The 22,345-nt window shown below is 47.6% G+C and overlaps 1 protein-coding gene across 12 annotated transcripts in view; it reads left to right on the top strand.

Annotated features, from left to right (window-relative positions):
• BMAL1 (basic helix-loop-helix ARNT like 1) overlaps nt 1-22,345 on the top strand; it is a 104,326-nt gene that overhangs the window by 78,052 nt on the left and 3,929 nt on the right. For 8 of the 12 annotated variants that reach the window (XM_030831455.3, XM_030831447.3, XM_060303485.2 and 5 more), the window contains 9 exons: nt 4,765-4,857; nt 5,989-6,106; nt 8,595-8,744; nt 11,197-11,443; nt 12,957-13,063; nt 14,447-14,597; nt 15,375-15,463; nt 17,000-17,123; nt 20,042-20,135. In XM_030831455.3, the coding sequence (XP_030687315.2) occupies nt 4,765-4,857; nt 5,989-6,106; nt 8,595-8,744; nt 11,197-11,443; nt 12,957-13,063; nt 14,447-14,597; nt 15,375-15,463; nt 17,000-17,123; nt 20,042-20,135 (1,173 nt within the window). The remainder of the gene's footprint in view (nt 1-4,764; nt 4,858-5,988; nt 6,107-8,594; nt 8,745-11,196; nt 11,444-12,956; nt 13,064-14,446; nt 14,598-15,374; nt 15,464-16,999; nt 17,124-20,041; nt 20,136-22,345) is intronic. The other 4 variants (XM_030831453.3, XM_060303489.2, XM_060303490.1 and 1 more) reach the window with 3 other exon arrangements.

Here is a 22,345-nt window from a genome sequence, read left to right as displayed (position 1 = left end):
CAGAGTTAAGCACCAGCGTGTGGGAATTTGATGTCTCAACACTGAACTAGCTTAGGCTCACGTCCTCTTTTGGGGTCTCCACCTTGTTCTTACTGTTTGAACAGGCTTCACATCTCTTCCCTGAGACCCTCCTCTTCTACCCTTGCTCAAGCAAAAATTGAAGGTCTATGCTACTGGGACTTTAAATAAGAAGAGCAGATTTTGTTAGAATAGGAGGTAATGAAGAATCCCCTTCCTGAATAGGAGGGTTTTAGAAAGGGACTGAAACTGAGAGCAGCTGAGAATTTCTCTCATCACTTAACCACTAGCACAAAAACAGCCACCTAAATCTTTATACCAAAATTCCATCAAAACAACAAGCTTCCAAAGACACCATGGCCTGAGGAGGAAAGTAAGTGGAGGAGGTGATGCTTTCACCTGCGTGACTGCAGTGCTCACTTTCTCCTGCCAGGCTCTGCAGAGAGGCAGCTGAGGTGGCACTGTGGGAACCCGGCTTCTGTGCTGAGTCAGGTCTGCTCTGGGTAGAGCGAGATTCACTTGGAAATTGAAGGGAGAGACACCAAATTCAGAAACGTGTTCTCTTGCAAACTGTGAAAAGAGAAACAGAGAAGCCTAACTTAAGGCAAGGATACCTGCCCCATCTCGCCACAGCCAGGGCTGACCTCACTTCTCTGAGCAGAAGTTTGCAAAGCCCCGGCACAGAGGCTAGTCCAGCTGCATTTTTGCATCTTCGCTACCCATTTTCAGCTCACCCCAGCTTCAGGCCCTCTGTAAGCCTGGCCTGCGTGCTCGTTCCAATAGTCTATCCATCCCCTCGTGACGTGCTGTATTAAATGCAAGGAACAGAAGACGTGTTGAATAAACAGGGCTTTGTTTCTCCAGCATTGCCAGTCCTGGGGTAGGCTGTGAGGGGCTCGTATAGAGGTTCAGTGAGGTCAGCAGGAACCAGGCTCTTTCTGTCCTCTCACACAACCCTGCTGAGCTAGCATGTAGCTTGTTGCCTCATTGGAGTGAGACGGCCTGTGCCAGCTCTCAGTAGCGGATCAGCCAGAAAAAGGGCAGGGGAGGCTCCAGGCCAGCCGTCTTTTGTACCAAGAAAGGATGCACCTTCCTGGAAGCACAGTAGTGGACTTCAGCTTATCCAGAAGATGTCACCTGGTCCCCCATAGCTGCAAGTCATGTTGCAGAACAAGTATCGTAGACGCAGGCAGGAGAGAAGGGGGTCGGGAGCAGCGGTTGCCACACATTACAGACCGCATCTGTCTGCTAGATTTCCCTCCAGGAGTGGCTGCCACAACCCAGTATGGAACTCCAGCTGTGGCCTGATTGGCCTGGGGTTGGATGGCCTGGTGGCCTCCCTTGCAGTAGAAGCCGTCTTATTAGTGCCCCATCCGGGGTAGCTGTAATAGTGGCCCTCCCCAGCTCTCTTGTACGTGAATTATTGTTGGGCCAGGTTTTTTCCATCGTGCGTAGGTGCAGTTTTTTTTGAACTTCTCTTTTATCCGTCCAATAAGTATCTATTTATTGGATAGTCCCATATTCCAGCTTATCATTAGCGATCCTTCAGAGCTTCATGTGAGTTGAAGCTTGGATAGGTGTGTCTTCTGTCTTCCATTTTCATTCACTAGCTAATTGAGCAAACACTTTAGTACTTACTGGTTATGCATGGCCCTGTCCTAGAAACCTCTAATCACTGATAAACGCTATAGGGTGGGACCAAGACTTCTCAGGAAGTTGGTGATGGTCATTTGGTTACCTCTCAAGGCATGCTCGGAAGACCCAACTCTGCCCTCACCTCTCCATCCTTTTCATAAAGATGTCCTTGTTCTCAGGGAGGACTTGCTGGAGTTAAGATGTAAACTATACCTGTAGCATCTCCAGAGAGACCACCAGGGCTGGCCTCACGGGCATGCAACCTATGCAGTCACACAGGGCCTGGCACTTGGTTTAATGCTCTGCTGTCGCCATCTTGAAAATTGTATTTGAGAACAAGGGTCCCTACATTTTCATTTTGTACTGGGCCCTACAGATTATGTAGCTGGTCCTAATTCCCATACTGATAATTTGGTACTTTTTAAAATTTTATTTTATTTTTTTGACTGTGTTGGGTCTTCGTTGCTGGGCGCGGGCTTTCTCTAGTTGCGGCGAGCGGGGGCTACTCTTCGTTGTGGTGTGCGGGCTTCTCATTGTGGTGGCTTCTCTTGTTGTGGAACGTTGGCTCTAGGCACGGGAGCTTTAGCAGTTGTGGTACGTGGGCTCAGCAGCTGTGGCTCACGGGCTCTAGAGCGCAGGCTCGGTAGTTGTGGCGCACGGGCTTAGTTGCTCCGCGGCATGTGGGATCTTCCCAGACCAGGGCTCGAACCCGTGTCCCCTGCATTGGCAGATTCTCAACCACTGCACCACAAGGGAAGTCCAAATTGGTGTTTTTAAAGAAAAAAATATATATGTGTGTATATGTATAAAACCAGCTCTTTTTGTGATGACAAGTGCTTAATAATTGTCTTGTTTCTGCTTTTCTGAATGATTTCCTATTAGATGCCCACACTTATCAAGGTCTGGAGTAAGAGTTTTAATGCTATCCAAACTAAATACTTTATCTTGGGCTTGCCTTTTCTGCTCTTGTCTCTCAGACAACGTCAGTGGTGACTTGTCTTCCCTGATGGAACTTTTCTCACATCTCTGGCCCATCTCAGTGGCTGTGAAGTACTGTCTGATTCCTTGCCGCTTCCAGGTGCCCAGTTCTTGGGAATTTGCTTCAACAGATGGCAGGGTCCACTCAGATGATGTTTGAACGGTTTGGCAGCAGGAACTGGACTTCCACTTTTCCTTACCAGTGCAAATCTGACTAATAGCATTCTTTACTAAGTGCTTTCAAAATATCTTTAATAACCGGCGTGTCAGGGAGCAGTGAACCTGATCAGTTTATAGTGGCTGAATCCTGTATGTCCCGAGTTTTGAAAACGTGGCGGCTGCTTCGGCTCCGTGTCATTCATTAACTTAACACCGTCCTCCCTGAGGGCGAGCCTGCCCTGGTCTTCTGGCCCCGTGGTGCTCGTGTCTCACCCCTCTGCCCTCTGGCTGTCTCCTCAGCCCCAGCTTCTTCACCTGCTGGTGTTTATCTGCCCTAGTAAAGCGGTGTCGGAATGTTTTGTGCCTCCCCTGTGCTGACCGTGTTCACCAGCCTCTGGAACCTCCTCTCCCTCCCCTGCATGTGTTCAAATCCACTGCACTCGTGTCACCAGTTTGGGCCTGACTCTGCCCAGCATTTTTTCCAGGATGTCACGAGCACCTTCTTCCCAGGCATCTTTTGTGCCACATCGCTTCATTAATGAAAAGCCTCAAAATACTCTCTTCTCTCGTTAGATATGAGATTGTCAGCAAGGCAAGTGAGGAAGTTATTAATACTCTCTTTTTTGACAGAATGAGGCTTCCAGCAGATGGTGCTTGGGAAGTCGCTTCCCCCTCACCGTCATCCCTTGCCCCTGGGCCAGCTCAGAGACCTAACTTAGGAAAGGATCATCCCCAGCTTCCTTCTGGCAGGACAGCCTGCCAAGCCCTCTCACAGCAATAGTGAATCTGTTCCCCTTTTACTCACTTCTTTTATCCCAGCACAAGTGCATGTACCATTCTGTTACCTTCTGGCACATGAATTCATTTCCTAGTTCTTTGAATTAAACTGCATCCCGAAGGCCCTTTTGTGGAAAAGGGTTCTCTAGATTCTTCCAAAGGACAGGCTGCGGCCCAGCAAATAACGCAAGATGATGACGCACTGTGATTTAGCCCGTGGTAGCTGAATGTAGAGCGAGTGCGTGGTAGAGAACGGAGCACCTCCCTGGCACCGGGAAGGCCCCGGCAGGAGTTGAGTAGTTGCCCGCCTGGAAAGTCGTGGATAGGATTCAGTCACACATGCACAAAACATCCTAAGCTCTCAGGTACCGTAGCTTTGGTGTTTACCTGCTTCAGTCTATCCAACAAATACTGTCCTGTCTCCACACCTATCTTTACTGGCCCTTTGGATTTTTACCTGTATTTAAAGTGAAGAAGAGGTGAAAAGAAAGTCAGGGGAAATTTTTGCTTTTCTTTTTTTGTATAATTTAGGATACAATCAGCCCAGCCCTGGGTCAAGCGATAATACTTGGGAGCAGTACTTCTCGAGCCTGTGTACGTTAGAATCACTTTGGGGTGGGGGTAAGGGTGGGATGGGGAGGGGGTAATAATCATACCAGTGATCTAGCCCCATTCCAGACCATCAGCGTAAAAAACCAAAAGCAAACCCCACTTCAAATGTTGAGAACCACTGTTCCCGAGAGCTCCCTGGAAATGGAGGTGTTCGAGTTGAGGACAGATGGAGGCTGCGATATTGGACCAGGGGGTTCTGATCCTAAAGTTTCCTTCCGCTCTCAGATTCTATGATATTACAGCATTGTTATACTTAGAGCAATGAAATGTATTTCTCTGGACCTTCATGCAGTCAAAGGAAAATTCTTAAGCTGAGTTCTGCCTTGAAACAGAACTTACTCTAATGGCACTGTCCCCTGTAATCATTAGATAATACATGTGTGTATATCCGCCTTGGAGAGAATCTTAACTATTCTCGGAAGGCATTTGTTCTGAACATCCTGTTCTCAGGATACCTGTGAAACTGTCAATGACTGCAGTCCTGTGCTTTGGATACTTAGAAAACAATCCTTATTTGCTATCAGAGTGACTATAAATCATGTTTCCTAAAGTGTGATAAATTGATTATCCATTTCTCCTGATTAGGCAGCAGATGGATTTTTGTTTGTCGTAGGATGTGACCGAGGGAAGATCCTCTTTGTGTCAGAGTCTGTCTTCAAGATCCTCAACTACAGCCAGGTACTGCTCCTGCTGCTGGTTCTGGGCAGCCTCACAGCAGCCAAAAAGGTCACCCCACTTCTCAGAATAATTATGGTGGACAAGTGACATGTGAAGTGCTTATATATTCCCCCACCCCATCCTTCTTCCAGAAGATTCTGTACACAGAAATGAATATAAACTTAGAAAACTTCCTTTAATGTGCTTCCCCCACTGGGAAGTTCGACCTTATCAGCATTGTAACTTTCTCACTGCTGCAAGATAAATAGCCCACAGTGTAGGGGTAGGGGGGCAAGGGGCTGTCTGACAAGGAAGACAGGTAGGCAGACCATTACAATACCAGGGAATAAGAAAAATGGGAATCCACCCATACTGTGTTAACAGTGATATGTCACTTATTAGCTCTGTTGAACCTCAGCGTCCTCTAAAAAATGATTGTAATAATCCATACAATCTATGACCGTTTGTAAGATCATATAAGATAACCATTTATAAATGCTTCTAGAACAGAGCTTTTCACCTATTTTGTCCCTAGAGTTTTTACTCGTTTTGTTCATTCATTCACTCATTCACATGCTGGTATTTGCATGGAAACTTAGTAAAGCAGAAGAATTGCAGAATCAAAATAACATTTATATAAATTAGAATTAATGTAAATTTAGTGTTTCCAAGGTGTTTTGCTCTTTTTAGTCTTAGAGCAAAGCTATGGAAGAAGTTATTTTTATCTCTGCTAACAATTAGGCTAGTGAGGCGAATAGTATGACACAACTTGTTTAAGAACAGAGGTTTAATGGAGCTAGAGTCAGAGCCCACGCCCTACATTCCTCCCTCTGAGGTCTTAGAAGGAAATCTGTGGGCCTCAGAAATAAATGAAAAGGAATACATACTGAAAGACTTTTGCCGTAGAGGAGCATGAACTATTTATGTATGTGGTTGAGCCCTTTTGCCTTCGTGTCTTATCAAAACCACACTCCCAGTGCCTCATTCATTGTATCTATATCTAGGCAAAGTGACTGGACGTGTGTACATGTTAACACATGAAATATTTGAAATTCTCGTGCTTAAAAATGCAGAGTAAAGGCCAAGCCCTTGTTGGTTAATGTATGTTCCACGTGCCGTTGACTTGTCCTTTTTGATGATACATTCCCACAGAATGATCTGATTGGTCAGAGTTTATTTGACTACCTGCATCCTAAAGATATCGCCAAAGTCAAGGAGCAGCTCTCCTCCTCTGACACTGCACCCCGGGAGCGGCTCATAGATGCAAAAAGTGAGTTTGGGATCCGCCGCTGCTTCCTCAGCTGCCTGCCCAGACGGCTGAGCGCCGGGCTGAGCAGTGTGTGCGGACCTCAGCCTCTGGGTTCCTACCTCTCTGCCCTTTATCTGGGTCCCAGGTGCTGTCTTTGGCTCAGTGGGATTGTTTATGTTAGAAGAGAAGAAAGAAGAAAAAAATTCAATGTCCAAACTCGTGAGAGGAGAAACAGCTACTTTCATTTGATTCTTTCTGATTTTTAGTCATTTTTTTTTCAGAATCTAAAAATTCCAAGTTGTATGTTCCTGCGTTAAAAGGGTTCACATCAGTTTGATTTGTTCCCCCTGAAAAAATCACCTCTATTTATCTGAGTTGCACTCATGCAGCCTCATAAGATGAAAGTAAGAAAACTTCAAGTGTAAATGTGACGCTTCTTTGACCAAAGTGGTTCTTCATTAGATGCCCTGCCCCGCCCTTCTGCCCGCCTCCCTGCTTCCTTCTTGCAGCAGGCCACCACTCACGTTCTCCCCCAGCTTCCTGCTCCTGCACCCGCTCCCTGCCTCCTGTGTGAGGCCACAGAAGCTCTCTTCTCCTTCAGCCCCATGGGGGTGCTGTGCACTCCAGCAGTTAAGAGCACAGACTCTGAGTCAAATGCAGGGCTCGCATCTTGGCTCCACCATTTACTAGCTGTGTGACCTTGAGCAAGTTACTTTACCTCTCTGTGCCTCAGCTTCCTTATCTGCAAAATGTTACCTATTTCATCAAGTTGTGAGGATTTAATATGCTAATAACGGAGTACATAGTTTCCAGCACAGAGTAAGCACAACATGGTATATTCACCTTGGCCCAGTGCCATCATAGCCTAACTAGTTTCTTGCTTCCAAGCTCTCCATTGTAATCTCTGGAAGGAAATAACCACCAGAGGAATCTCCTTTAAATCATCCTTTTCACTAAGGCACTCCTCTTCTTCCTGTAAGTACAATGCAGTCCCTGGTACCTGTTGCCCTTTATAGTAGGGTCCTGCAATTTTTTTAGTGACCTCAGAAGAGAAAGATGAATGCTGTTTGGTCCTTGCCTCTAAAGCTCTTACCATGTAGTCAGGGAGACAAGGAGACAGCGCCATTCATAATGGGTGCAGCCATAGATGTAGTGCCAGGCATAGAGAGCGATGATTAATTCTCACGTGGGCGTGGGTACAGGCATCACGGAGCAGGTGACAGCTCCAGGTGGGTTTGAAAAGATGAATTAGTGTTTGCCAAATGATGAAGGGAGGAAAGGAGCAGAAGAAATGATTTGTGGACGGGTGCAGACGTGCGGTGCTGTGGGCTGCCGGTGCTGCTGGAACAGAACATGCAGGGGAGGGAGAGGGCTGGACCACGAAGACCTTTTCATCTGTGGGGACACAGTGAAGGGCTGTGAACCAGGCGGGGCGGGCTCGGATTGGCATTCGGGGAGGATCACTGAGGCAGCAGTGCGGGAGGTAGGTGAGAGCAGGGAGACCCAGGAGGAGCCCCCGGCAGTAGCCATTCCTGTGATGGCTGCTCCCGCGGTGGGCAGTGGGCGCTTGTTCCCCCCAGACGTGATCTGCAGCCCCGGCTTCTGCACCGACAAGTAGCCCATGTTTCTATCAGGATCACAGTCATGCTTTTTCTCCAGAGACTCTAATTCAGTTGGGCCGGAACCATAATTCAGACCACAGATGTGAGCTAGTTTATATGTGAAATTTACATGATTTAAAATTTTCTGGTAGCTACGTTTAAAAAAGTGAAAATAAATGCAGAATTATCTTTAATACTGTATTTTATTTAACACTAAATCCAAAATGAGGTCTTTTACATTTTTTCTGGTACTAAGTCTTTGAAATCCTATTTTCATTCACACGTACAGCACACCTCCAATTTCAGCTTCTCAATAGCTGCGTTGTAGCTAGTGGCTACCACACTGGGAAGCACAGATCTAGAATGGGGTCCCAGAATCTGCAGGTTGATGAAGCATCCAGCGGTTCTGGCATCCAGCCAGGGTTGAGAACTTAAGGCAGTCCTGCTGCCTCCTTTCCATTCCAGTATCCAGGTCTTGCCCATCCTCCAAGTCCCAGCCCACCTGCTTCTGCCTCTGGGAAACACCGATTGTTTCTGCCATTTACTTGGCACTGATCACTCATACGTCACGTTGTGTTATCATTAGTCTTTTCCTGGTGAACTTCCATCTCCCCTTCTCAGCCGTCCACTCCTGCTGGACAGGAACCCTGTGTGTATTTCTTTATTCCCTGGAGCACCTAGTCCGTTCATCAGTCGCTGCATTCTTTGTGATCTGTAAGCATTCCGGGTTGACAGCGCCCCTGTCCATACAGCATCTGTTAAGGCCTAGACTGAGGAGAAGGGTTATTGTCACGTCATTGTTACAGAACAGCAAGGCAGGAAAGAAAAGACTTTCTTCAAGGGCACACTCCCCCTCCTGACAGACAACACTACCCTCAGTTTATCACATTTTGTGTATTGATTTGCAGCTGGACTTCCAGTTAAAACAGATATAACCCCTGGGCCATCTCGATTATGTTCTGGAGCACGGCGTTCTTTCTTCTGTAGGATGAAGTGTAACAGGCCTTCCGTAAAGGTTGAAGACAAGGATTTCCCCTCCACCTGCTCAAAGAAAAAAGGTAACCACTTAACAGTTCTTTAAATCCTATCACAGGTGGAGCGCTCAGCAGGGGGTGGGCTCAGAGCAGCGGGTCCCAGGATTGCAGCCAGGACCTCACTAGCCCCCCTTCAATGGGGGCGGTTGGGGAGCGGTGGGGGGGGAGCTGGAAGGCCCTGATGGTGTCACGATGACACAGGTTTGTGGGAAGGCTCCCTCTGTTTAAGTCCTGTTTGTTTTCCTGTGGTTGGGAAAGAATACTCTCTAATAGAGTCACAGCCCCCTGCCTCCCCAGCACCCACGAGCCCACCAGAATTATTCTAAGTTCACCAGTGCCTGCAGGTGGCTAAGTGCAGTGGACACTTCTCATTTTTCTTCCATTGTGAAGTGTTTTTCTTCCTGTCCTCTCCCACTCCGGGCTTTCTTCCGGGTTCCTTTTGTTGCTTCCTCCTCTTCTGTCCCCAGCCTTCTTCTCTTAAGAGTGTATATATACTCATCCATAGGTAATGTCATCTGCCCCCTTAGCTTTCAATGACATTTATATGCCACTAACTTCCAAGTTCATATGTCTAGCCTGCACTTCTCTTTTGAACTCCAGATTTGTAAATTAACTGCTTATTTAATCTACCTGCTTGGACATCTCAAGGGCATCTCAAACGTGATATATGTAGAAGTAACCACCTGAGCTTCCCCTCAAAGGTAAATGGCACTACTGTCCATCTAGCTGTGCGTGCTAGAAGCCTGGGGGGCACCCTCACCCCCTTTCCCTCCCTCCTGATCTAGTCAGTTATAATGTCTTGCTGCCATGAATTGCCCCTGCAGAAGTTATCTGAAGTATGTTTACCCACCTCCATGTTTACTGTTACTATCGCTAGATGGAGGCTACCCTGGATCTCACAGGCCTGGTGAAGCAGGCTCCTCACGCTTTCCAGCCCCTCACGTGGCCAGAGTGACCTTTCTAAAAGCAAATCTTGGGACTTCTCTGGCTGTCCAGTGGTTAAGACGCCACGCTTCCATTGCAGGGGGTGCAGGTTCGATCCCTAGTTGGGGAACTCCGCATGCCACGCGGCGTGGCCAAAAAATAGAAGAAGAAAAAAAGCAAATCTTCGTATCAGCCCCCTGTTTTAAACCCATCAGTGGTTCCCGCTGCTCTTGAAGAAAAGTTTAAAATCCTTCATGTGACTTTGCAAACCCCCGCCCCTGACATTACTCCATACGTTTGAGACTTGCTGACCTCCTTTTGATGCCTCCAAACCCTTTCTACCCAAAGTCTCTGTATGTTCTGTCACCTCTGACGGGAATGCCCCTCTCTCGCCACCAGCTCCCCTCCCTGACTCACTCGAGCTCGTCCTTTAGAGTGGACCTCAATGTCTGTCACTCACTCCCTCCCTCAGGCTGCCTTATGTCTGCTTGTAGCACCCTGTAGGGTTTCTTTCTAACACTTGCTTACAGTTGCAGTTATGTAGTTATTTGTTTAAAATATCTCTCCCCCATTAGACTGTGAATTCCACAAAGGCAGGTCTGATTTGTTTTCCACTGTTTCCCAGTAACTAGCACAGACCTGATGCTTGGTAAACTATTCCATAAGGATGTGTTACTGTTGGAATCCACAGGTGCTCCACACTTAATGTGTCCCAAATTGAAATCTTTTCTCCCCCTCCTCTGAAACTTACTCTGTATTCTCTGCCCTGAGTCAATAATTTGTATAATACCAGCTAACCACTCAATCTGAAAAAGTTGGAGTCATCTTTATTTTCTTTTTTCATACCAAATATTTTGATACTCATACCAAATCCCAGCAGTTCAAGCTCAGAAATTTCTCCTGTGTCCTGCCCTGCCTCATCTTCACGGCACTGCCATGGTACAGTCCTCAGCATCTCGTGCATGTCTTCCAGTTCACCCAACACTCTCCTCCTAGAACATCCAAATCACGATGTGATTTTGCTGTTTCCCCACTTAAACACCTTCAGAAGCTCTCCATTTCCTACCTGAAAAAGGTTAACACATTTGTGAGCAAATAATCCAAGGCTCCGACGATATGCTCCCAACCTGCGCTTCCAACTCTACCCCCAGCGCCTCCCTTTTCCCTTCGACCACACGGAGGTTTTTGCTGTCTCCTGTACAGGATGCCTCTCTGTGCCTTTGTATGTTCTCAGACCTTTACAGATTCTGGTCCCTTACCCAGTGCTCATCCTTCTTGATCCACCTCCTTCCTAGTTCTTCGGGGCGGCCTGCTTCTCCCCAGGGAGATTTAGCTCCTGCTTCCTTGGTGCATGTGATGCCCTTTTGCTGTAACCAGCTCTATAAGGCGTATATGACACTGGATGATACCTGTTTTTTCTGTCTTCTCTCTCACTAGATGCTAACTTCTGGACAGTAAGGCTTTGGTTTTTATATTTTGATTCCCTACCTACATCCCCCGACTAGGCTGCCCCAAAGCCACACTGACATTGACCATGGACTTTGCTTTCTAGCAGATCGAAAAAGCTTCTGCACAATCCACAGCACAGGCTATTTGAAAAGTTGGCCGCCCACAAAAATGGGGCTGGACGAAGACAACGAACCAGACAACGAGGGGTGTAATCTCAGCTGCCTTGTCGCCATCGGACGACTGCACTCTCACATGGTTCCACAACCGGCGAACGGGGAAATCAGGGTGAAATCTATGGAATATGTCTCTCGGCATGCAATAGATGGGAAGTTTGTTTTTGTAGACCAGAGGTAAGAGTCTGCCCATTACGCTTGAACAATGATGGTAGAACAATGAGTAAAGCAGAGAAGACTGGGCCATCGGCTGTCTTTCTTAGGGATAGAGAGAAGGAAATGATGGGTGTATCTGATGAACAATGAGACCCAGTGGGTTATCATCATAAATACAGAGATTTTTCTCCATGTCATTCTTTGGCATGTAGAGACAATGAAGTGGGGTGGTTTGATGTCCATGGCTAAAAGAGAAATAGTAGGCATAGTATGCTATCTGAATCCATGGAAGGTTCCAGGACCATTAATTACTGTGACTGAAATTCTGGCATGTGGGACTCGGAAAAGATTAGTCCTGAGCTGTCAATACAGTCAGTCATCTGCTATAGTAACCCCATATGGCAATTTAATTTTAATTTAATCAATTTAAATTAAATTAAAAATTCAATTCCTCAGGCTCACTAGCTACATTTCAAGTACTTAGCAGACACATGTGTCTAATGGTATCCATGCAGAACATTTCTTTTTTTTTTAATTAATTTTTATTGGAGTATAGTTGACTTACAATGTTGTGTTAGTTTCTACAGTACAGCAAAGTGAATCAGTTATACATATACATATATCCACTCTTTTTTAGATTCTACTCCCACATAGGTAGAACATTTCTGTCTTCTCAGAAAGTTCTTCTGGACAACACTGATCTAGTCCAGTCTCATTTTTTATGGTGGTTGAACTGAGACTCAGCCTGAAGCCTGGCCTTCTCCAGAATTCACAACCCATCGGCAGTAGACCTGGGCTAAGAACCCAGATGTCCCCAAATTTCCACTGTTCTCTGCTGCCTCCTTAAGAGTATTCACAGGGTAGTAATTTTTCTGGCTATTAGATAATAGTCACTAAATACTGGAAAAGGAGGCAGCCACCTCTCAAGGTCCTTGTGGGCCCCGCTGGAGCGTCTGGTGTTTGGTCATCCTGCTAAAAAGCAGCCGGTAAATTGGAGAAGCTTTGCCCTGGAGTTTAGAGTTCGACCACATTTTTATCTAATACAGTTACTACTTTTAAACCTCCTAAAATTTGATATCTTGTGCTAACAGCCCCTTTGAAAGGATTCTTTGCTTTCTTTCCCTCTGTTTTTTTTTTTTTTTTTTTTTTTTTTGCGGTACGTGGGGCCTCTCACTGTTGTGGCCTCTCCCGTTGCGGAGCACAGGCTCCGGACGCGCACGCTCAGCGGCCATGGCTCACGGGCCCAGCCGCTCCGCAGCATGTGGGATCTTCCCAGACCGGGGCACGAACCCGCGTCCCCTGCATCGGCAGGCGGACTCTCAACCACTGCACCACCAGGGAAGCCCTCCCTCTGTTTTTATAGCCCTGATTAAAGTCAGTTTCATGAGAAAAAAACAAAACCCATGTAGTAAGCCCTCTGAACCCACCCGGCTTTGACCTTGTTTTCACTGGCTGTAGCGGGATTCAGCTGGTGCAGAGATGCTGTTAATCGTCTGAATGGCTTTTTCTTTTTTTAAAAAAAATTCCCTTTTAGGGCAACAGCTATTTTGGCATATTTACCACAAGAACTTCTAGGCACCTCATGTTACGAATATTTTCACCAAGATGACATAGGACATCTCGCAGAATGTCATAGGCAAGGTAAGCTGGGTTGTACAACAGGTCTTAAGTTTAAAGTGCCCCCCCTGTTTCTAGACTAGTCCACGTAACCTCACAGAGAAATCTGCCTCTGTGACGTGGGAGTCAACCGGCCCAGGAGTCTTCAGGCCAAGACATCTGTGAGGAGAGGAGGCTTCTGCTTCGCCCAGCCCCATCTAGCCCCTTACGGATAACCCCCTACCCCACTGCCTAGCAGATTTCTATACTTGGGCCAGGGCAATTTCCGGAAGGCATCTCTCGTTCAGAGGATTTATCTGGACCCTACAAAGGTTTCATATGGCCCAAACGGATCCAATTCTTTTCCGCAAAACCCTGCATCGCCTCCTACATTTCCCTCTTGATTAATGGCATGGCCCAATGTGTGGCCTCCTGAGATGGAGACCAACATCGACTCCCTCCTTTACTTTTTCCTCCATCAGAACTGTTCATTCACCTCAGACATGCATTTCCAAAGAGGCCCCTTTCTGCCACCTCCACTGCCAAGGCCCTGGTTCAGCCCTTGTACCCACCTGATAATCGTGATGGACTCCTAACAGGCCTCCCCACTCGCTTCTGTCCGCAGTCCATCTTCCGTCACTATCCCATTTATGCTCTGATAGATCGAGCCTGGTAATGTCACATCCATGCTTAAAACCTCCTGCCTTTAGACTCAAGCCCAATCACCCTTGACAGGCATTCAAAAGGCCCTCCACCTTCTGGCCCTGACCCACCTCCCCAGCTTTACCCCGCCCCCATCTCCGCCTGCAGAGGCCTATGCTCCAGCCACACTGACCATCTCTCCATTCCCTGCCCTGACAGGCCCTGCCACTCCTCGGGCAGTGCTGGGTTCTTCCCTCTCTCCCCTTGGCAGACTTGTATTCATCCCTCAAGACTGATCTCCTCTGCCTCTCCTGAGGGCAGGAGTCACATCCTGTCTCCTCTTTTACCTCCAGTGCCTGGCACATGAAAGATGCTCATTACATGTTTGTTACATGAAAGAATGAGGTTTCCATAGGTGAGTGACCTCTCTGAATCCAAATGTCCTAAAAATGCTGTACTGCCTTCAGGCTTTGTGATGGGGAAATAACATGGGCCCTTTGGACAGTGCCTTCTTGTTGTGTGGTGTTTACTTCATAGCTGATTCCAGTTAGATGTCTAGAATGCAGTCAGTTATTCCCAGAGCCTTCATTTCATACACTCTGAAGAACAGTGGCAGGTTGGAAGGCTCAGAGTCAGACCCTCAGAAACAGCCTGTTCTCTGAAGCGCCAGCTCCCATGGCTCATTAAGGAGGGATGGCCTCGGAGCCCGAGCGCACTTAGGATTTGGTTAGTTTAATGCATTTGTCTGAGGAAACAATGATGTTCATGGTCTCTTCGTATTTTCAGTTTTACAGACAAGAGAAAAGATTACAACTAATTGCTATAAGTTTAAAATCAAAGATGGTTCTTTCATCACACTACGGAGTCGGTGGTTCAGTTTCATGAACCCTTGGACCAAGGAAGTAGAATACATTGTCTCCACCAACACCGTTGTTTTGTAAGTGTTTTTCGTATATCAGAAGCTCCCTTGCTTCACAGGGAAATGCCTTGGGCCCCTTACCTGGGAAAGGGGGTACAGGTGACAGCCAGTATTGCATCCTTTACTGCCGTCTTGCTGATATCCTGTGAAGCCTTGGGACTGGCGGAAGCCAAAAGGTGGTTAACGAGGGATGAGCTTCAGTACTCATACCTCTGAGGCCCTGGCTGGTGGAATTGCTGCCGGAGACAGCAGCGTTTCCTACCCGGTAAAGCCTTTGCGTTCCGCAGGCCTGGCATCCACTGGTATCACTATGGAGGGAAGGCTTGGTAATCCTTGAGAGGCTCACCAGCCCATACTGGCTTTGGCTGAGGAGGGGCGAGGATCTGCGCCCCCGGGCGGCGGCCTGAGCCCCTGGAATGCCCCCTCAAAGGCTGCCACCTGCTGGGTGAGCAGGGAAGGGAAGGCCCTCCTCTTTGGCCTGCTCCCCACATCTCCTTCCCCATGAGGTCCAAACCCCCCACCTGTAGGCGGAGCCGATCGAGGGGCTGGGGCCGGCAGTGGGCTGCTTCAGTCGCCACCTCCACTGGACTGTGCCCCACCTGCACCAGGGAGGCCAGAGGCCGGGGTGCTGTCCATCGTGTCCTCAGACAGTGAGGAGACCTGTGAGCCGCTCAGACACTTCATTTCGTGGCCTGTCCAGGTCCAGAGTGGACACCGTACACCTTGGCCAAGGTGAAAGGTGCACAGTTCTGAGCAGGCCTGACTCACGTTTCCTTGTTGCTGGGATGTTCACAGAGCCAACGTCCTGGAAGGCGGGGACCCAAGCTTCCCTCAGCCCACAGCATCCCCCCGCAGCATGGACAGCACGCTGCCCTCTGGAGAAGGTAACTATGTGCCGCCGGGACATCTGGGCTTGCCCCTGAGAAGCTGCTCGTGGCCCCCATCCCTGAGCCCCCGGTATTTGGGGTCCCCGGCCACCATCTTCTGTGGAACAAGGGAGGCCTCGCGGGGATGATCACTGAGGACGCTGTCATCTTACTTTCTCTGTTGAGCCTGGAATGCTGGGAGCTTGTTTGTACCTTTGCTGAGGCTGCCTGGACCCCGGAAGCCTTGACAGGGCAGCTCCTGCTGCCTGTGCTCTCCTCCCCCTGGCTTCCCAGCGGCTGCGATGTGAAGTGCTCTCGGGGATGGCTGCCGGGATCCCGTGGTGGGAGGAGGGTGTCTGTCAGCACCGGGGTGTGCTGTACCCGGCGGGGCCCTCCCCCGGCTCGGCCTTGGCCGCTGCGCTCCGCACCTGACTCCTGCTTCCTCAGGCCTCTTCTTGCATGGCTTCAGCCCCTGCCTCTGCATCGATGAATCCTACATCCGGTTTCATTCCTGAGCTCCAGATCTGCCTTTCCGGCGGCCTCCTGGGCGAAGCCACCTGGAGTCCCACAGGCACCTATAACTCCGCACATCCAGATGGGTTCTCTGCACACACCCTCACCCACAGTCTGGTCGGTTAAGCCAGAAACCGTGACTCCTACCTCTCCCATTATATCAAAACACACACTCCTGTCCCTTCTCTTTAAACCTCTCCAACCCCACTATTGCTACCTCACCCTCCCCATCTGTTGCTTGGCTTCCTGCAGATAACTGCCCAACTCTAGTCGCCCTGCCCTCCTCTGCGCCCGCGTCCTCCACTGCGGTTCATTCTCCACACGGTGAACTTGTGTTTTTCTGTGTCAAGCACTTCGGTGCCCCTTGTCCCCTGTGGATACTGTTCAAATCTGTTAGTGTGGCATCCAAGGCCCTTCATGGTCTGACTGGTACCTGCCTCTCAGTTTCATCTGTCACTCCTCCATCCTCATTTGTAATGAGTTTCTTGGCGTAGTCTCCCAAGTTGTGTCCTGCCTCAGTGCTCTTGCATACACTGGTTGCTGTGCCTGGAGTGCTTTCCCCTCCTTACCTCTCTGCCAACCTACTTTATGCTCCTCTCTCAAGACTGAGCTCAGAGTTCATTTCTTCCAGGAGGTTGCACCTGGCCCTGCATGAGTTGGGTGCTTCTTGCTGACCTGTAAAACTTATCGCAGTTTGTTCTAGCCATTGTTTATCTTGTGTGTCTCCCCATTAGACTGTGAGCTCCTTGAGGGCAGGGATGCCGACTTATCTCTGTGACTCTGGTGTGCAGCCCAGTGGCTTTCGGCCAGCATATGTTGAGTGCATGAGGAATTAGAAGCTTTAATATCAACATCTCTGATCCTGGAAGGAAACCTGAGCTTTTCCCTGCTGGAATGCCTTTTCCTGACAAGCTGTGGCTCTCATGTCCCTCAGGGCACAACCCTAAGCTTGAACTTCAAGTGGATCATGGGATGAAGTGGATTTAATTTAACACATAATAGCATTTCTCCCTCTGCTTTCTTCCCCTTTCCCACTCTCAGATTCCTCTGTTGTAGGTGGCCCAAAGAGGACCCACCCCACTGTTCCAGGGATTCCAGGGGGAACCAGGGCTGGGGCAGGAAAAATAGGTCGAATGATTGCTGAGGAAATCATGGAAATCCACAGGCAAGTAACACCTAGTTGTTCCCTTAAACCAGTGTTCTCAACCCCAGGGCACTTTGCCCCCCAAGGGATGTTTTGTTGATGTCTGGAGACATTTTCGGTTGTCACAACTGAGTGGGAGGTTGTTGCTAAACATCCAGTGGATAGAGACCAGGGATGCTGCTTGCTAAACATTCTACAGTCACAGGACAGCCCTCCCAAGCCCTGACCCCTAAGGAAGAATTTTTCAGTCCAAAATGTCAGTAGTGTCGAGACTGAGAAATTCTGCCTTTAAATAAGGAAGCTAAACCCAAACAGGCCAGAGCTAAATGGAACTCTGGGAGGCTCAACTTTCTCATTACTTTGTATATGACCCAAGGAGCTTCCCAGTGGGTAGATGAACCACTAACATTACAGGACTGCAGGAGCAGAGCTGTGAACTGCCTTGATCTGGGCCTTAACAAAACATTAGCTTCTTCCAGTCAAAAAGTTGCCTAGGGTTAGTAATAGAGACCAAGCAAATCAGCTAGTAATAGAAGCTCCCTTGGGCGGAACTCCTGTTCCATATGAAAGAGAAGAAGCTCTGAAGCAGTTTATCGGGGTTGAGTCCTAGGCCTCTGCTTAGGAGATTCATTTAACTTATTGGACTCTGTTGACTTCAGCCATAAAAGGGAGGCAATATCTATCTCCCTGAAATTGCCCTAGGATTGTGAAAGAACTCAGGAAAGTTCCTAGAACTGACATGTAGCGAGTGTTCAAAAATTGTTAATTAAGTCTTTACAGTCATTGAGAGGGAAGCAGTAATTATAAGTCCATTTGAATTTGGGCAATGGAGAGGGTGGTAACCAGGTCCTCAGGCATACAAACTTAATGGAACATAATCATAGGATCCCTGCTGCCACTGGATTGATTCTCTCAGAATTGGAGGCTGGCCTTGTTTTCTAATTGGCCACAGTGGGGCTCTTATCCCAGTGGGATAACAGAACAGCACAGTTCTGTTCCAGCCCTTCAGGAATGACGGATGTGGCTGTTTGAAGATACTTCAGGAAGGTGTGGGTGCAGTGTGCACTGATAATCTGGTGCTGATCAGTCCCGGCATACCCTGTGCTTTGCTCGAGACCTTCCAAGGACAGTATAAGACAGTCCTTGAACGCAAAGGTCTTACAATCTTTGCGAAGCCTGTTTTCTTTATGATAAAAGAAAAAACGGAGAGTGCATGGGCTGAAGCAAGCAAGGGAGGACGGTTTGAACTTGGCCTTAGCTGGGTTTTATGATGAATGTTGGGTGTTCCTTCTAGAAGAGACAGGCACACGCTGGAATGGGCGTGTGAGTGGTGTATTCAGGACACAAAAAGCAGGCCATCTACCTTGGCAGCCTCTTTGTAGAAAGGAACCACAGAGCTGTGATGGGAGATTGCTAAGAGTTCTAAGAAATGATGTTGAACAGTTGAGACTGGATGAAAATTGGAAGACCCTGTGCATTGTAGGATGCTGAGCAGGTGTCCAAAGTGGTGTGTTAATAGCATCGTGGAGGCTGGGAACTTCCTTGGTGGTCCAATGGTGATGACTCCGCGCTTCCAGTGCAGGGGGTGTGGGTTCGATCGCTGGTTGGGGAACTAAGATGCCACATGCCGCGGGGCACAGCCAAAAAACACCCCAAAAAAACAAAAAAAATAAGCATCGTGGAAGTTGGATTGGAATAGGAAGAGATGAAGGTAAGCATGCTTAACAAACCAGGAATGAGGCCGACCTTACAGTGATAGTAGTGTCCAAAAGAGAAATCAGTAATTTAAGGACTAGATATTGAAAATGAAATAAGTAACTACGAAAAGGCAATTCTAAGATAGGGAAGCTGGGGAAACAGTGGTTCCGTAGATGTAGGTAGGGAAAAATAGGAGACATTCAACAATTTTTCAGTAAGCAATTAGTAGTCATCTGTGTGGGTGAAGAACACCTGGTATTTAGTTGTATCCCGCCTTTCAGAAGCCTATGATCCAGGAGAGAGAGAGAGAGAGAGAGCTTGTTTACTCACAAATTACAGAATTAGGCAGTACAGGCCAAAAGCTAAGACTGCCAGGCAGTGGAGGGGTCCCTGGGAGACCCAGAAGCTGCAATCATCCATGTAGGTGCTAAGAGCCTGGTGGTCACGCAGCTGCCATTCAAGTTTCCCTAAACTCTAGCTGCAGTGCCAGGTCATGGCTTCCTTTGCTGAGGTCCTTCAGCTTGACAAGAGTTTATGTGGATTTACAGCTCTAAGTCTTTCCCTCTGTAAACCTACTATGCTGAGAAATAAGCTAGCTGAGGAAGGCTTGGACCCATTTTCATCACCTGTTGCCTTAGAAGATGACAATGGCGACTGCTCACTTGAGGCCACTTTCTAGGTGGGGCTGAAACCACTGCAGCACCCTCCATTTCCTGAGTAGTCGCTAGCTAAGCAGTGTTTGTAGGGTAGAGAATAAGTCATCTGCTGTGGATTCTAGTTCACTGTATCAAAGATAGAATGCCACCAACTCTGAGATCTGGATTCTGTGAGCAAATGAAACTGGCCACCTACTTGAAATTCACAAACCTGAAATCCAAACCCTAATCCAAGGGCTTTGTCAGTGAGAAGCTTGCCTCCAGGATCTGTGTTCTAGATCAGGTGCCTATGGGATATATCCAGCTTATCACCTATAAATAAAGTTTTATTGGAACACAGCTATATCCATTCACTTGCATATCATCTATGGCTGCTTTCAGGCTACAGTGGCAGAGTTCAGTAGTTGTGAGAGACCACATGGCCTACAGAGCCTAAAATAATCACTCTCCAGCCCTTTACAGAAAGTTTGCCAATCCCTATTCTAGATCTTCATCCTTCTTCTCACCCCCATCCCTCAACAAAACACACACACTCCAATGAAAAAAAGGAAAGGCAATGTAACTAACTCCTCTTTTCTCTGACAGGATAAGAGGGTCATCGCCTTCCAGCTGTGGCTCCAGCCCACTGAACATCACAAGTACACCTCCCCCTGATGCCTCTTCTCCAGGAGGCAAGAAGGTAGGGCTGATGACTCTTAGACTAAGGCCCTTCTTCATCCAGAGAGCTCTTGCCCAAGTTCTGAAATACTGGAAGTGGGAGTATGTAACTGTGGTTGCTGAAACAGGTAGGGCCCTTTTTTCCTCCTTGAAGTAAATGCATCTGTGTTAGGTGAGGTACAAAGCATACCAGTGGAGCTAGGGAGCCTTGCTGACATTGTTAGAGGATTTATCCCATGTGAGTGGGGGAAGGCAGAAAGAGATCTTTCTAAGGATTGGGGAGCTATCAGTCCATTGTATGGAGGGAGGAATTCAAGAGCTCCCGTGAGGGAAGGGTTAGTGAGTACCTAAAACTGTCTAGTTCTCTGCCAGGAGTTTTCAAGGGAGAAAATACTGTTAGTGTCTAGTGCAGGTCCTGGAAACAGTGATACCACCAGCAGTCCTTCGGAAGGCAAGTCATGCCTTTGCAGTTGCAGAATACTTAGGTATCCGCCTGGGTTTCCTACGATGGGACAGCATTGAGTACAAGTAGTTTATCAGTCGCCAGCCCTCATGAAGAACTGGCCAGAAGACTATATTATAGTCTTAGAAACCAATAATCTGTTTTCATCTTTAGTGCTGATGAGAGAATTTACAAGCCTAGGCCAATGTTGATTGTAAATCATAAATCTATAGTGTCTGATGTTAACATAGGTTAGGCTGCTGCAAAGGCCAGCATCTTGAGACATAGTCTTCCTTCCCCTATCTCCTAAGACATGTACACAGAGAAAGAATATGAGTAATTTACATAGGGCACAAACTGTATCAAAAGCAGGACATGGGTTTCCAAAACTGGGCTCCTCAGAGACTCAGGTTACCAGGAGCTGTGGTGCTGCCAGGTAGGATTGGGGCGAGGGGCAGGTGATGAGGAAGACAAGGTAGGAAGACTCCTGCTTCTAGGGAAGCTTTACTTCTGAAAAATCACTCTTCTGTAAAAGTGTTTATTTGAAAAAAGGTTTTGCTTCCCCCAAAAAGGTTTGAAAGCCAATAAATTAATGGGTCTGGGTTTGAAGCCTAGCCTTGCCATGTGCTGGCTATGTGGCCCTATACAATTTTTTAAGCCTTAGATTTCTCTATAATGCGGCTAACATAGGTTAGGGCAGCCAGCATCTTTGCACATGAAGTCCTCTTATGAAAGTATATATGTGAAAGTGCCTGGCCTTCGGTAATGACTCAGAAGATAGTACTGAGAGATGAAGTCTGGGCTGGGCACACCCCTCCCCCCTGCTCGCAGGCTGAGCTCTTAGCTCTGTTCTGTTACACCGCTAGGTCCTTCCTCCATACTGGATCTACCATCTCCCTAGCACGGTATCCCCTTCTTTGTGTCTCAGTTCAACTTTTAGGCACTTGATTTCCTGGTACCAAGAATCCCCCTACTCTATTTTGGAAGGTCATCACTCCAGTTCAGTGCTTAAATATTACTCAGGGAACTTCCATATACAATCTCTCATCTATCCTCACAACCTCGTAGGTGACAAAATCCAGGCTACCAAATGTTACATGACTAGCCCAGAATTTAGTAAGTATGGCCCCAAACTAAATTCAGGTCTCTTGACTTCTGATTCTTTTCACACCAACAAATGCCAGAGATCTAAAAGTATACTCTGCATCACAAAGCCCCAAGTATTTTTGAGGCATTTTTGAAAAATGTTTTCTTTGGGCTTATGAAAGTGGGTCTGAGAAGAAATTCTGAATGTATTCTGAGTCATCAGCAGCAGGACCTTATAAGAAAGGCATCTAAACAAGATGGAGTTAAAAATGACAGCATTAAATAGTGTACCAAAGCCACAAAAGTAAAGGTGGCCGCAGGCTTCCAACCCTTCCCAGTCACTTTCAAAATTGGCAGGTCCAAAAATGAGCCATTTAGCCTGCCTAAATATAATAAAAAGAGGAGGCTTAGTGAGCCTCATAGGTTCCAGGAGACTCTGGACATCCAGAAGTACCAAGGCAGGGTGAGATAAAGCAGCAGTTCCCTAAATGTCATCTGTGGTCTTTTGGTGGGGTTAGGGAGAGGGCATCTTTTCAGGGGTCTGCATGGTCAAATGTATTTTCATAATAATGCTAAACAGCTTTTTCTCACTGTGTTGATATGTGAACTGATAGTGAAAAAGCAATGTTGGGTAAGACTGCTGGTGCTTTTACAAAAATCAAGCCTGTGGCACCAGAATGTACTGACAGTGTATTTCACCACCA

Source organism: Globicephala melas, chromosome 8 (assembly GCF_963455315.2).
Source record: "Globicephala melas chromosome 8, mGloMel1.2, whole genome shotgun sequence".
Lineage (NCBI taxonomy): Eukaryota > Metazoa > Chordata > Mammalia > Artiodactyla > Delphinidae > Globicephala > Globicephala melas.
Note: the sequence above shows the minus strand (reverse complement) of the source record. Positions and strands in the feature narration are given on the sequence as shown.